At 41.1% G+C, this 12,708-nt stretch overlaps 2 protein-coding genes across 2 annotated transcripts; one reads left to right on the forward strand and one right to left on the reverse strand.

Moving 5' to 3' along the window:
* Positions 1-3,099: 3,099 nt before the first annotated feature.
* Positions 3,100-9,580, forward strand: LOC308074961 (uncharacterized protein). The gene is made up of 6 exons (XM_080414529.1): positions 3,100-3,413; positions 6,094-6,372; positions 6,885-7,181; positions 7,663-7,800; positions 7,943-7,979; positions 8,284-9,580. The coding sequence occupies exons 1-6, from the start codon at positions 3,368-3,370 to the stop codon at positions 8,411-8,413; spliced, it is 927 nt and encodes a 308-aa protein (XP_080270655.1). The 5' UTR covers positions 3,100-3,367; the 3' UTR covers positions 8,414-9,580.
* Positions 9,581-10,022: 442 nt separating this feature from the next.
* On the reverse strand, positions 10,023-12,353 carry LOC308074375 (platelet-activating factor receptor-like). The gene is made up of 2 exons (XM_080413806.1): positions 12,221-12,353; positions 10,023-11,492 (listed from the first exon to the last, which is right to left on the reverse strand). The coding sequence occupies exons 1-2, from the start codon at positions 12,345-12,347 to the stop codon at positions 10,318-10,320; spliced, it is 1,302 nt and encodes a 433-aa protein (XP_080269932.1). The 5' UTR covers positions 12,348-12,353; the 3' UTR covers positions 10,023-10,317.
* Between the last annotated feature and the right edge of the window lie 355 nt (positions 12,354-12,708).

Here is a 12,708-nt window from a genome sequence, read left to right on the forward strand (position 1 = left end):
AGTCCCCAAAATGGAGCCACCACTACACTGACTGACAGACTGACTGACAGACAGACAAATATCTTTGGCCATGTAGAAAAAGCACTGTGTTGTTGCTGATGCTGTCATACACTACCCTAGTCCATACTGGAAGACTTGAAATGTTTGAGGATTGAGCATCACCCAGTGGCTGCACCTGGTTAAACAAGCAAAAGCTTCACAATGGATCATATCATTGGCGGGGATAGAGCTTGCATGGCCTATAAAGATTGGTACTCAGTATTCAAACAGCACTGAGTTGCACTCTGAATCACAAGAGAAATACGTTGCCATCTACACTGTAAAATCCTGAGTATTAATATATCTCTGAGAGTGTACAAAATAATTATTCTCAGTGTTACAAAATGGATAGAATAACACTGGGCATTTTACTGTGTAACTAACAACAATAATAACAGTATTTGTACAGTGACTTTTCAGCGCTCAATGAAAGAGCAAATGAGCCGAATGAAGGAGTTACGTAGTAACCCACAAAAACAACAAAACCATTCTGAGGGATATTTTCATTCAGTTAGTGCACACAGTTGAGGAATTTTTCATTTGCATAAAATGTGTATCATACAAACTTAGCCTACATGCCCATTCTGGAGTGTGCATTCTACTCTGAAAATGTAACATTTCACCACTTTTTACACTTTCAGTGTTAAATGAACACAGATTTTATTGAGTGCTGTTTACTAGCCAGATCCACACCATCAATCAGGTTTAACAGATTTATTATGAGAAATTAATCGAATGAATATGTGCGAGACTTGATTGCTGTAGTTCTTCGTTTGCCGAATGTGTTGTGTGGAGAAGCTGCCGCAGCATCCAGGCATGACGAACCCCCACAGGGCCCTATGGTGAGAAGAGAAACAGGAAGAGAAGTAGGGTGAGAGGGAGCGGAGCAGAATGCTAAAGCGAAAGGGGAAAGAAGAGGTTTAGGTGTGTATTTAGAGGAAAACAGAAGTAGCGTGATTGAGGTGTGGACCTGCCCATGCTCCTGAAATTCTAATTCTAAAATCGAATCTCTGTAAACAGTGCCAATAACATTCATTTACCCTAGAACAGAGCACACACTTTTAGTGGGTCAGTGTCTTTATCAAGCTGAAAGTGCCATATTATTAAATCAGCCAGTGAAGGGTTATATTATTTCCAAACTCTATATATCTGCAGTATATTTGACCCAAAGAAAATGAGCACCTGAAATGTATCAGTCATCATTTAAAAAATGCAAGACAATTCTATCTTGAAAAACAACTATATTTGTAAGGCAATTATGTGGCATAATTTTATTTAACAGCTGCAATCTTTGGTAAGAGCAAGCATTTGCTTTTTTCATACTTGTGTGACGGACCTCTCTCTCTCTCTCTCTCTCTCTCTCTCTCTCTCTCTCTCTCTCTCTCTCTCTCTCTCTCTCTCTCTCTCTCTCTCTCTCTCTCTCACACACACACACACACACACACACACACACACACACACACACACACGCGCGCGCACACGCACACACACAAACCTGACAGCATTATTATACTGTCACCTATTGTGAGGAAAGCTCCCTGCGGACAGAGGTGTGCCTGTGGTTGGAACCAACAGGCATGACTACAGCCAGTGGTACGGCAGAATAATGAATGCCTTGGAGGAATGACACACACACACACACACACACACACACACACACACACACACACACACACACACACACACACACACACACACACACACACGCACACACACACGCACACACACACACACACAGCATCACACTTTATTTTCTTATCAGACAGCAGGGGAAAGAGAATGAAATGGGGATGGAAAAAAGTGAAAGAGAAAGAAAGAATGGGGGAGAGAGAGAGAGAGAGAGAGAGAGAGAGGTTTAGAGTAAAAGAGGAAGAGGAAAGAAGAATGAAGCAAGCATCCATCTGTCCCCTCTGGTGTACAACTTCATTAAGAGGAAGTCACAGGTTGCTGCAGGCAGTGTGGCGAAATGCTGCCTCGCAACTCTGCCAAAGAAACGAGATGGACTTCTACATTTAGGTACCTGGAGAACACATGACAGTCCAGCTTGACAGCGTATTATTCTCAAAGTAGAATAAGCATAGGTTTAGTATGGTGAATCAGCATCATATCAACATCAACATCACTCAAGATTCAGTACAGATAAAGTGTATCTCCATGTTTGTTTATCATCATTATGCAAATTGGAGAAGAAATGTGAACTACAGTGCAGTTTTGTGCAACTGATCTATATTTTAAATATAGTATTTATATCTAGTATGCCAATTTAACCCCAATACAAACCAAGAGATTATTATTTTGTATTTCTTTCCCGAACAAACTGTAGGATACTATTACACTGATTGGGTATATCTATAATAATATACCTGTAGGTATCTGTGTGCTACTTTGTTATCTGTGTTGTTTGACAAACAATACATGTCAGCTCTACCACAGCACACATGGGAGAAAGTCATCTCACTTCAATGTGAGGTATCCTGAGACAGGAGGGAAAATAGGCCCATTCCTCTTAACCTGTCACGAGCCTACATGGGCTCATTGGGCTGACAGTGGACCCTTACCCCAGGGGAGAGGCCTGGTGTCAAACTGTCCAGCAGCACCAATCTCACCTGTCACCACAGACCGAGCCTGGAGGTGACCACTGTAGGAGGTCATGGGAAAGTACATGAAATGTATGAAATAAACCATGTTTGAGAGGCAGATAGACTTGCCTAGATTTGCCTGCTGGCTCTATAAAAACTGTCAAAGGTAATATGCAATCATATTTAAATCCCTTCACCTCCAAACGTAGCTATCACTAAATTTTCGTTTTTAAGTAATTAGGTATTGTCGGTATCAGCCGAGAACATGGGAGTTTAACGCTGTTACAATGTGCTAGAGCCCTTGGAGATGGATTGCTGAGGTGGAGCACCACACCTATACCATCAGTTCCCAGTACTTACCGCACAACTTGCCACGCCCAGGCTGTGCTACTCCTACGCTGGGTTCCAGGGATCAAACCCATGACCTTGTGGTCCAAAGGCGAGAGCTCTACCGACAGAGCTACCCGGACACAGGAATCCTTGTATTTTAAGCAGGGATCCTTGTATATTGTTACATGGACGTCAACAGAATTGTATTCGTTTTTTGTGTTGATGTTTTAGAGGGAGGTATATGTACATATAATAACAGTAACCATTGTGCGATGCTGATCAGCTTGAGGGGAAGCTGCTACTTCCTATAGATCCAAGTTCCTATTTGTACCCTTCCTCCATTGTCACCTTTTGTTTGGCCATTAAACCAGCTCACCTTTTGCTCCTATTAATTTTGACCTGACAGCTTAAGCGGTAACATGGTGTCTTTGGCTTTTTTCCTATTCTTCTCATCTGCTGGGACAGGTAAGTACACTTATAATAGGTGATATAAGAAGATATAGGCTTTAAGTTGTAGTGAGGTGCTGATCAGTGATTACTGGAAGTGGGACCAAGACTTGGCACACTCTGGCTCCATATGCATTTTCTCTATAATTTAGATTACGTTTTGGCCCTCAGGCCCTCTTCAAGATAAAAAATAATAGGACACAGGCACAGCCACTGGTTTGTAATGTAGGCGCATTACACCCTACAAACGCCTAGAAACACATCTCATAGACAATAATTTTCCACATTTAGAAGAAGAAAATTACCTTGGACCTGCTCCCAGGTCCATCAATGGAGCAAATGACTGTCTTTAATGTCTATTATGTGAAACTGATTTATTAATTAAACATGACTCTTCAAATTAATCTCATCTCTGAACAAAGTACTCCCTTTTGTATCTACTAACTGTTAAACTTTTTCAGAAACTTACAATTAACGGTATTTTCCAAACAAAATGGAACCACCTCAACACCACAACAATTGTGCAGTCTCTGCCATCTAGTTCTATATATAATGGAAACAAACTGATATTTCAGTGGCAAAAGTGTGTTGGTACATGCCTCTAACTATAGTGAATATGAGACATATAAACTAGTAGAACAATATGTTGAAAAACTTAAAAATAGATTAACAAACAATCATATTTCTTGGAAAAATCTAACGAGAAGAGATGGCTGCCCTTAAGGACTTGGAGTCAGATTCATATACTGTCGTTAATACTGCAGACATGCAGCATGCAGACAAGGGGGCTGCTACTGTAGACATGACATGAATAAAATACAATTCTTAATTATGTAAATGAACGTCTAACACAACTTACTCATGAGATTTAGTTTTGCCATGAATTTCCAGGGGACCCGGCCCTTTTAAGAATTTTGTTCATGAAGCTACTGAGAATCTATTATAGAATGATAAAATGTCTAGAAAAGAATATGACTTTCTAAAAGTTGAAACGTTATCAGTTCTACTTTTTATACATTACCAAAAATACTTCAAAGTCTTTAACATCCTCCAGGCCTGACCCATTGTTGCCAGTATTGGTTCTCTTCCCTTTCCGTCTACCTGTGTATTAGGGCTACTTTATTAGACCATTAAACCTGATTTATATGCCTAGAACCTTCCTTCCTTTACAAAGGACACAGGACACATCTGTAGCCTAAACATTATGGTTTACTTTCACTTTATTTAGTGTCTTTTCTTGTGAATGTTTTGCGTACAACCATACCAAATGATGGATGTATTAACTATTAAGGCCCTGGAATACTTCCTTTCAAAACAATCGGAAGTCCTTTCTGGGGGTGTCACAAATGCTTCAATGTCACTCTTTGTTGCAGAAACATAATTTTCCATCATCACCAAATTAGTCACTAATTGTGAGTCATGTGATAATGACTGTCAAACTGTGTTTCGATAATGTTGTCACATTTTGTCTCTTCACCTGTCTGTTTCGGTTCCTGTCTGTCTGTCTGTCTGTCTGCTTGTCTTTCTACTCTGGCCACTCCCACATAGCATTCCACCTCACCTCATTCCCAGTTACACACATGTCTCCATTCCCTCATTAGCCCTGCAGTTGTCTGACAATACTCACCTGTGTACACTTCACTAATCAGCCTGCAGCCTATAACACTGGACTCATTCTGCTCACTTACTGCATTAGTATTGTCTTTGTGTGTGTTATGTTCTGTCTGCCTTATTATTTTCTTGTCTCAGCTGTTGTAAGCCTGTCCTATGTTTATGGAAGTATCACTTGACTTGATCTGCCTTTGTTTGTTGTCTGTGTCTGTCCTCATCTGACACACAGTGACACCTGTAATTGCCTTTACAAATGTGTGGACGGTGCCTATTTTCTTACAAAAAACAACTCAATATATCATGTATGCAATATCCAATCATACCAATATTGATATTGTAACTACATGTTGAGGGGTTTCTGTAGCATGCACCTCCAAAACCGCTTTCACTTGCTTACTGCTTATAGGGAGTGGCACAGATGCAAATGGCCTGTCAATTTCCCCCTGCAGCTTCCTCGTGTCCTGCCGGCTGCATGTGGGATCTTGAATCAAGCCTGAGGGCAGAAACATAATTTAAACAACAAGGAAATACATATTGGGCCAATGTGTGCAACCCTTTTTTCCTACTTTCAAGATATCTAACATACCCAAGAGTGCATTGCACTGTACGCTTTGAAGCTTGTAAGCTCACTTTTACCTGCTATTGTGCATTGTAAAATAATGTTGAGTAAAGGAAGGGAATATTAATTTGTGAAGTACCATTTGCACATACCTGGGAAATGTTTTTCTCCATTTATTTATTTATTTAGAACATATTACAAATATGAATTATCAATCACAAATCATAAATCACAAATCAACCACAAGGTCATATATATATTCAAAGATTTGCACAAATGTTCAGGATTTTTCTAAAATAGCACATCTACAAGCTCATAGCACGGCACAAAGTGACGCGTTATGAGCTTGTATGCATCTGCTATTTTTGAATAGCCAAAGTGTAAAATGACACAGATGCTTTCCCAGTTTTAATGGATTAAGGGCTGAAATGTAGAGACACCATAGATAGCTTACTATTTGTTTGTCTCCTGGATGCAAGAAGGCTGAGATCTCTTTTATTTTTTTATTTTTTTTGCCTGTTTTTGTAGGATTGACCCAGACTATGCAGAGCACCACCGATCCTGGTCCAATCCTCCGCATTACTGGACCGAGCAGGGTTCTAGAGGATGAAGTAGTACAACTGAAATGTAGTGGTGACAATGTCTACAACACTTCTTGGTACCATTGGGACCACCCTGTTTCAGGTGGCTATAGCGTTACTCTAACTTTCAAAGCCAGTGTTAATAAAACTGGGAAATACAAGTGTTGTATGCGTATGAGTCTGCAGACTCAAGTATGCAGTGATACAGTTGATCTGGTCATCGTTGGTAAGTATCTCTTTCTCTTTCCATAAAATGAAATGATATTATATTATATAAATGTCCTTTAACCACTTTCAACCTGGCGTTTCTATTTTGGATATGTCGGTATGTCAAGCATTAAAAAAGGCAAAAATACATCTGCTAGCTCACAACTTGTAGATCGGCTGTTTTTGTTGTACAACACCCATTATTTGATGAAGTGTAAAATAGGGCTTAACCACTTAAATCCCAGCATCGGTATTGTGGGGAAAGCTTTCTGTGAAAATAGCAGATCGACAAGCTCACAACGCCAGGCGTTGCGTCGCATTATGAGCTTGTCGATCGGCTATTTTCACAGAAAGCTTTCCCCACAATAACAGAAAACAGAAAATACACTATTATTGAGCCTTGAGAGATTCCGGTTACCCATATGGGGTTTAAGTGGTTAATTGGATTTAAAAATAATAATAATGATTATTATGTTTTTCCATTGTCCACTTTCCTTTCTCCCCCACCCTCCAATCTTCCCTCCTCCCCAGAAAAGCTCTCCCCTCTGCGGGTGGTGACTATTCCTAGCCATTCGATCATTGTGGAAGGTGACACTCTCACTCTTCATTGCGATGCCTCCACCGTCCCCTCAGCTGTCAACTGGTCCTGGCACAGATGGACAGACCATGCCGGCAGCGAACTGGTTGGCAGCAGTAGAGACCTGACCCTCACCAAGGCAGAGGAGAGCGCTCAATATTCCTGCCGTGCTCTGAGCGACATACAGGGGATCAAGCAAGACGAGCAGAGCCCTAACCACACAGTCTACATCATCTCTCTACCTACAACTGGTTTGTAGTTTTCTATTATTTAACCCATTAAGAGCGGGAAAGCATCTGTGTCATTTTAAGATTTATTTGGCTATTAAAAAATAGCAGATAAGCTACGAGTTTGTAGATCTGCTATTCTCTTTTAATCGTGAAAATATTTTGTTCCAGGGACCCCCAGAAGCAAAGATTTGAGTTACAAATGTTCAAATATATATATTCAAAGATTTGCACAAATGTTCACGATTTTTCAAAAATAGCAGATCTACAAGGCACTCGGTGCCGTGCTATGAGCTTGTATATCTGCTATTTTTGAATAGCCAAAGAAAAATGACAGAGACGCGATTGAATGGGTTAACAGAATTAATTAATGTGATCATTAATTCTCACATTATGCATCATGCATGGCGTAATTGATTTTTTTTTTTTTTTTTGTGGTTTGGTTCTGCACACTGGCCATTAATTAATTATATCTGTTATTCTAATTCCTTTCTCCCTACTCAAGTTGTTGGAAAATTAGGCTTAACAGCCTTCATCCTGTCATTTCTGGCATGGATCATCATCCTCTCTATTCTGCTCTGGCTGTGTTACCAGAGAGCCAACGACAGAGCAGCTCCACATGTTACCAGTGCCCTGGCTAAAGGCAAGCGGCTTCACGCAATGGTTTCTTGTTTAGCCATACAAATATGTTGTAAAAGAGGCTCTTTCATATAAAGCAAAATGTTGTTTTATGGACCATTAAAAGTTCTCGTTTGTTTTCATAACTTATTCCTCCTTATTTTCAGGTATTGATGGACCTGCAGTCACTGCAGTGGCACCAAAGTAAGTCTTTGATGGGAAAAACCCTAACCCACAGACACACAGTCACACACAGACACACAGTCACACACAGACACTCACACACACACGCACGCACGCAAACACACGCACACGCACACACACACACACACACACGCACACGCACACGCACACACACACACACACACACACACACACACACACACACACACACACACACACACACAGGCTCTGCTCTCTCTCACTGTGGAGCAGAGCAGTGAACTACATCTTTAACATGATCATGTCTGTGCTGAGAGCATCATCCTATGCTTCTTTATGCCACTAGGGGGGATGTGCCACACAGTGGAGATGAAGGAGGGGTGTACATGAACTATAGGCCTACAAGCACCAACCAAAGATTCTCTGACCTGGATACCACCTACATGACTGGGGATGACTATCAAATTCTCTCCTGAACAGACAGGAAGTGCATTAGTCAAGCACCGCCATAAAATGACTAATGACTGAATGTGCTAACGTTTCACAAGTCGTACACAAAGCTGTTCTAAAGAGATGTGAAAATGAGCTACTGTTGTTAAGAGGGTGTTGCTTTTGTGCTAATATGATGCAGAAATCAGAGGAACTCACTAATATTTATTACTTGTTTATGGGGCAAATTAAGCACAATTGACTTTAATTGAATAACTCATAAGTTTGTGTCTCTACCAAATGTTTTTTAAAAGACAGTGTGACATGATTTCAACGTCACATTATGATTTCGGAGCATTTAAAGAATTAAGCAAAAACAAATAATAGCACACTAAAGTCAGCATTACCATGAAGATGATGCTTAAACGTACCATATGCACGCATACACGCACAGTGCAAAATGCTCCACATAATCTATATGGCTATGTGGAGGAGGGGTCATATACTAAATACCATATTCATATACAAAAAATACAGTATATTGTAGGGAAAATACATGGGAGCAAATATATTTTGAATGGAAAAAAAAATGTTGCCTTCAGCATTGGGAAAACATGTTTATTGTAACAATAGATAAAGACAAAAAATAAGGCTGACAGCTGAATCATATTATGTGAAGTGTTAATTCTCTCTCTCTCTCTCAATAAGGATTTTGAAAACTAGAACAATGTTGCAATACAGAGGAAATATGGCCTAAGATTATAACTTCTGTTTCTTTGCTTCACAATACCAATCCAAAGATGATGTCATATCAAGGCCGATCACAATGTAAATATATTGTATGTATATTTTATTATTATTATTACTTAAAGCCTCACTATGTAACTTTGTTTTATGAATAAAATGTAATTTTGTCCAATCTGTATGGTAGAGTATGTTAATACAATATAACTTCTACAATTGGGGTGGTTGTATTTTGTCTCCCTGCTCTTCGATCGAGACATCTGGGCATTTAGACTGGCAGCCCAATCCAGCCTAAATCTGATTTTTGCCATATCCAGATTTGAATCAAATTTGTTTTATGAAGTCTGAACAGAAAAAAGTCACATGGAATCAGATTTTTACAAATCCGACTTGAGCCACATTCAGAGATGGTTTCAAATGCGATTAAAATCTGATTTCTAAAGATGGGTCTCTGCAGACTGAACGCTCTAACCTGCTCTAACCACCCAGGTCTCATATCTAACAAACAAAAAAGAAGTTGTGCCGCCACGATAATCCATTACATAGTTGTGGGCAGTTGAATGTGGGTCAAATGGTGAATCATGTGTTAGCGAATATCGCCATCTAGCGTGAAACCATTGAAAATCTCGTCATTGGCAGTCTGCACCTTAGCAAAATATGACGAGAAATCTCGTTTGGCAGTCAAAGAGTTAATCAAAAAGCATGGGAAATTACTTACTCTGACCTATACCCAGTATATGTGAATTTGTGTTGCCTCATGTGTTGGAAGGGCCCATTTTCATTCTCTCCAAGTTAAATTAACACTGAGGATTTTACAGTGTTTTCACAACTTGGCTCAAAGTGGAGACCACACACGACTTTGTTTCAAAAAGGACTTTTATTTAGAAAAATAGATAAGAAAAAGTAGGTAAAGTGATTGGCATGAACTTAATAAACTATATGTAATCAGTAAATCTGTGACATATGCAAGTGTATGAATGTGTGAGAAAACGAATCAAAGCAACCAAAAATGCGGTCTAAAGCCAAACTCATACTGCTGTTGCTGTGCCCTTCATCAGAACACTCCATCCACATATTGTATTTGTATTGGTAAATACTCAGTGGTCTACAAGAAGTGGCCAAATGACAGAAGAAGGGAAGTAATAGGTGGCCAAATTTAGTTAATATATAATGAATATACATATTGTGTTTACATAATTTTTCATCTCTAGCCCTCTACCTCCAGTGGCTCATTTGGCCGTCTCTCACTCTGGTGCCTGCTCTCCATGCTAAACTGAGTGATGGTCGTGTGTGAGCAAGACTCTCTATTTTTGACTCTCTTGAAGTGGGCCACAATGAAGTTTCTGAACTTCCTTGTGGCAAAACAATAAACTACAGGATCCAGAATGCAGTTGAGCCCCATAAGCAGCAGGGTGATCTGATGGGCATCATTGAGAGCCTGACGAGTCTGCAGGTCCCAGGACGTGCTGCCCCAGCCTTTCTCGATCTCCAGAACTGCCAGTGTCCAGGGGCCTTGAATTATATGATGGGGCAGGAAGCACACAACAAACACTCCCACAACTGCACCCAGCATCTGGAGAGCATTGCGTTTCACTCCTCTGGGCTTAATGGCAGAGGAGACAGAACTGTGTCTTTGCAAAGGTGATTGTGTCAGCAAGGCGCGGGCAATAAGGAGGTTACAAACCACTACAAGGAGAAAGACCACAAAGAACAGGCCAATAATGGCAAAATGTGTGGCTGCCACAACCCGTTTTTCTGAGTCACTTTGCCCATGGTATCCCTCAAAACATCGTGAAACATTCCTTTCATCTACATTGACCCCCGGTGACAACAGAGAGGGAATGGCCATCGATAAAATTGCCACCCAAATAGTGATGGTAACGGCAACACCACGACGCCAGTTGTCAGAAGAAGCTGCATCCAGAGGCCGTGTGATCGCCCAGTACCGGTTGACACTGATGGCTCCGAGAAAGAGGATGGAGCAGTAGGTGTTGATGAAGAACATCGAGCCAGTCAGACGGCACAGGATGTCGGAGTAGACCCAGTCACCATGGCGACTGTAGTAGCCAATCCAGAATGGGAGGGCACATACAAAGAGCAAATCTGCGACAGTCAAGTTGATCATGTAAGTACGGATCTCTCGCATGGCATTAGACCCACGGAGACGGCGCAGGACAAATAGGACATAGCAGTTAGCGAAGAACCCCAAGATGAGGATGATGCCATAACCTACTGACAGGAGCGTGTAACGGAACTCAGAATCCAGGAAGGGGCCGTTGGTGGCAGCTGGAGAAACCATAGAGGAAGTTTCTGTTGTACCAAGGGACTCTGATGTCTCCATTGTGGGTTCTGTAGACATGTGTTCCATTAAGGGCACAATTTCTGTGGAAATACAATCGGCAATATACAGGTTATAACATAATAAACTCCAACTTGTGATAACATCGTCACCCGCTTTGATTGTGAAGCTCTCAGCCTTGCTAAGGTTAACACTAGACCCAAAGAGAATGGATTCGGTTTTAGCCAGGTGTAATGATAGTTTGTTGTCAGAGAGCCAGATGCGGATCCTATCGAGTTCAGAGCTGAGAGTTTTTTCAACCTGCAGCCTGTCCCTGTCCGAGACCAGCAGAGCCGAGTCATCTGCGAACAGGAACAGGTTGCAGTCGCAAGCTGACGACATATCGTTCACATAGGGATGCCACAAATGCAAAATGTTGCCCTGTCAAAGTATCCCCCCCCTGGCCTGGCAAAGATATTTGCCCGATGGAGCACCCCTTTCTAGTTTACTTTTGGATTTCTGTGCTCCGCATCCATGGAGTAAAAGTACATTTTTATGGGGGTTCCATTGCTAAATAGTAGCATTGATCATATTATAAAACAAACCATATCGTGATCCAAAGTCCACATCACAAATGTAATATGCATCCCTGTCAAATCATAATCATACTAGCTGTTCAAAATGACCAGCAAAATTCTTCTCAATATTCTCTCTGACTTTCTACTCTGGAACATAGACTACGACATGACATTTTCGGTTACTGTGAGCAGCACAGTATTGGGAACAAAAGTTTAAATAAACAGCCAAGGCAACAAACATTAAGCCTACTTACCAATGAATGTTGTTTTTGAAATCCAAATGTAGTTATTGTATTTTACATGGAACAGAATTATGAGCACTGAGCAGTCTTCAGGATATGATCTGTCCAGATGTCTTTGGGTTGATTCTAGAAGTGTCATAATGGGGCATTATGAAAGCATTATGACAAAACGATTCAACACTCCCAATACCGCATCCTCAACATTGTGTAGTAGGCAGTGGCGTAACGCAGAATCGCGGGGCCTCCCTGTGGGAGTTTCACGTACATGCACGCGCGTGTGCATGTGCGTGCACAACCTGCGCACGTGCAGGTTGTGCACGCGTGCAGGTCGTGCAGGTTGTGCACCCGAATTCGGGTCTAATTCGGTCTAATTCGGTTCTATTTGACCAATATAAATCAACTTTTTTATTTTTTTTTGCTGTAAAAATATTTGTATCAGCGCAGGCGGGGCCCCCCCTGCTGGTGGCCCCCCCGCACCGCATCACTTGCTACCCCTCCGT

This window comes from Gymnoscopelus braueri (assembly GCF_963280865.1).
Source record: "Gymnoscopelus braueri genome assembly, chromosome: 19".
Classification (NCBI taxonomy): domain Eukaryota; kingdom Metazoa; phylum Chordata; class Actinopteri; order Myctophiformes; family Myctophidae; genus Gymnoscopelus; species Gymnoscopelus braueri.

Excerpts from the sequence above, each read along its gene's own strand:
- LOC308074375 (XM_080413806.1), bottom strand. The coding sequence starts at position 12,347 with ATGACACTTCTAGAATCAACCCAAAGACATCTGGACAGATCATATCCT. Across the intron at positions 11,493-12,220 it reads TTCAAAAACAACATTCATTG|AAATTGTGCCCTTAATGGAA; the intron begins GTAAGTAGGCTT and ends GTATTTCCACAG.
- LOC308074961 (XM_080414529.1), top strand. The coding sequence starts at position 3,368 with ATGGTGTCTTTGGCTTTTTTCCTATTCTTCTCATCTGCTGGGACAG. Across the intron at positions 6,373-6,884 it reads AGTTGATCTGGTCATCGTTG|AAAAGCTCTCCCCTCTGCGG; the intron begins GTAAGTATCTCT and ends CCTCCTCCCCAG. Across the intron at positions 7,801-7,942 it reads TACCAGTGCCCTGGCTAAAG|GTATTGATGGACCTGCAGTC; the intron begins GCAAGCGGCTTC and ends CCTTATTTTCAG.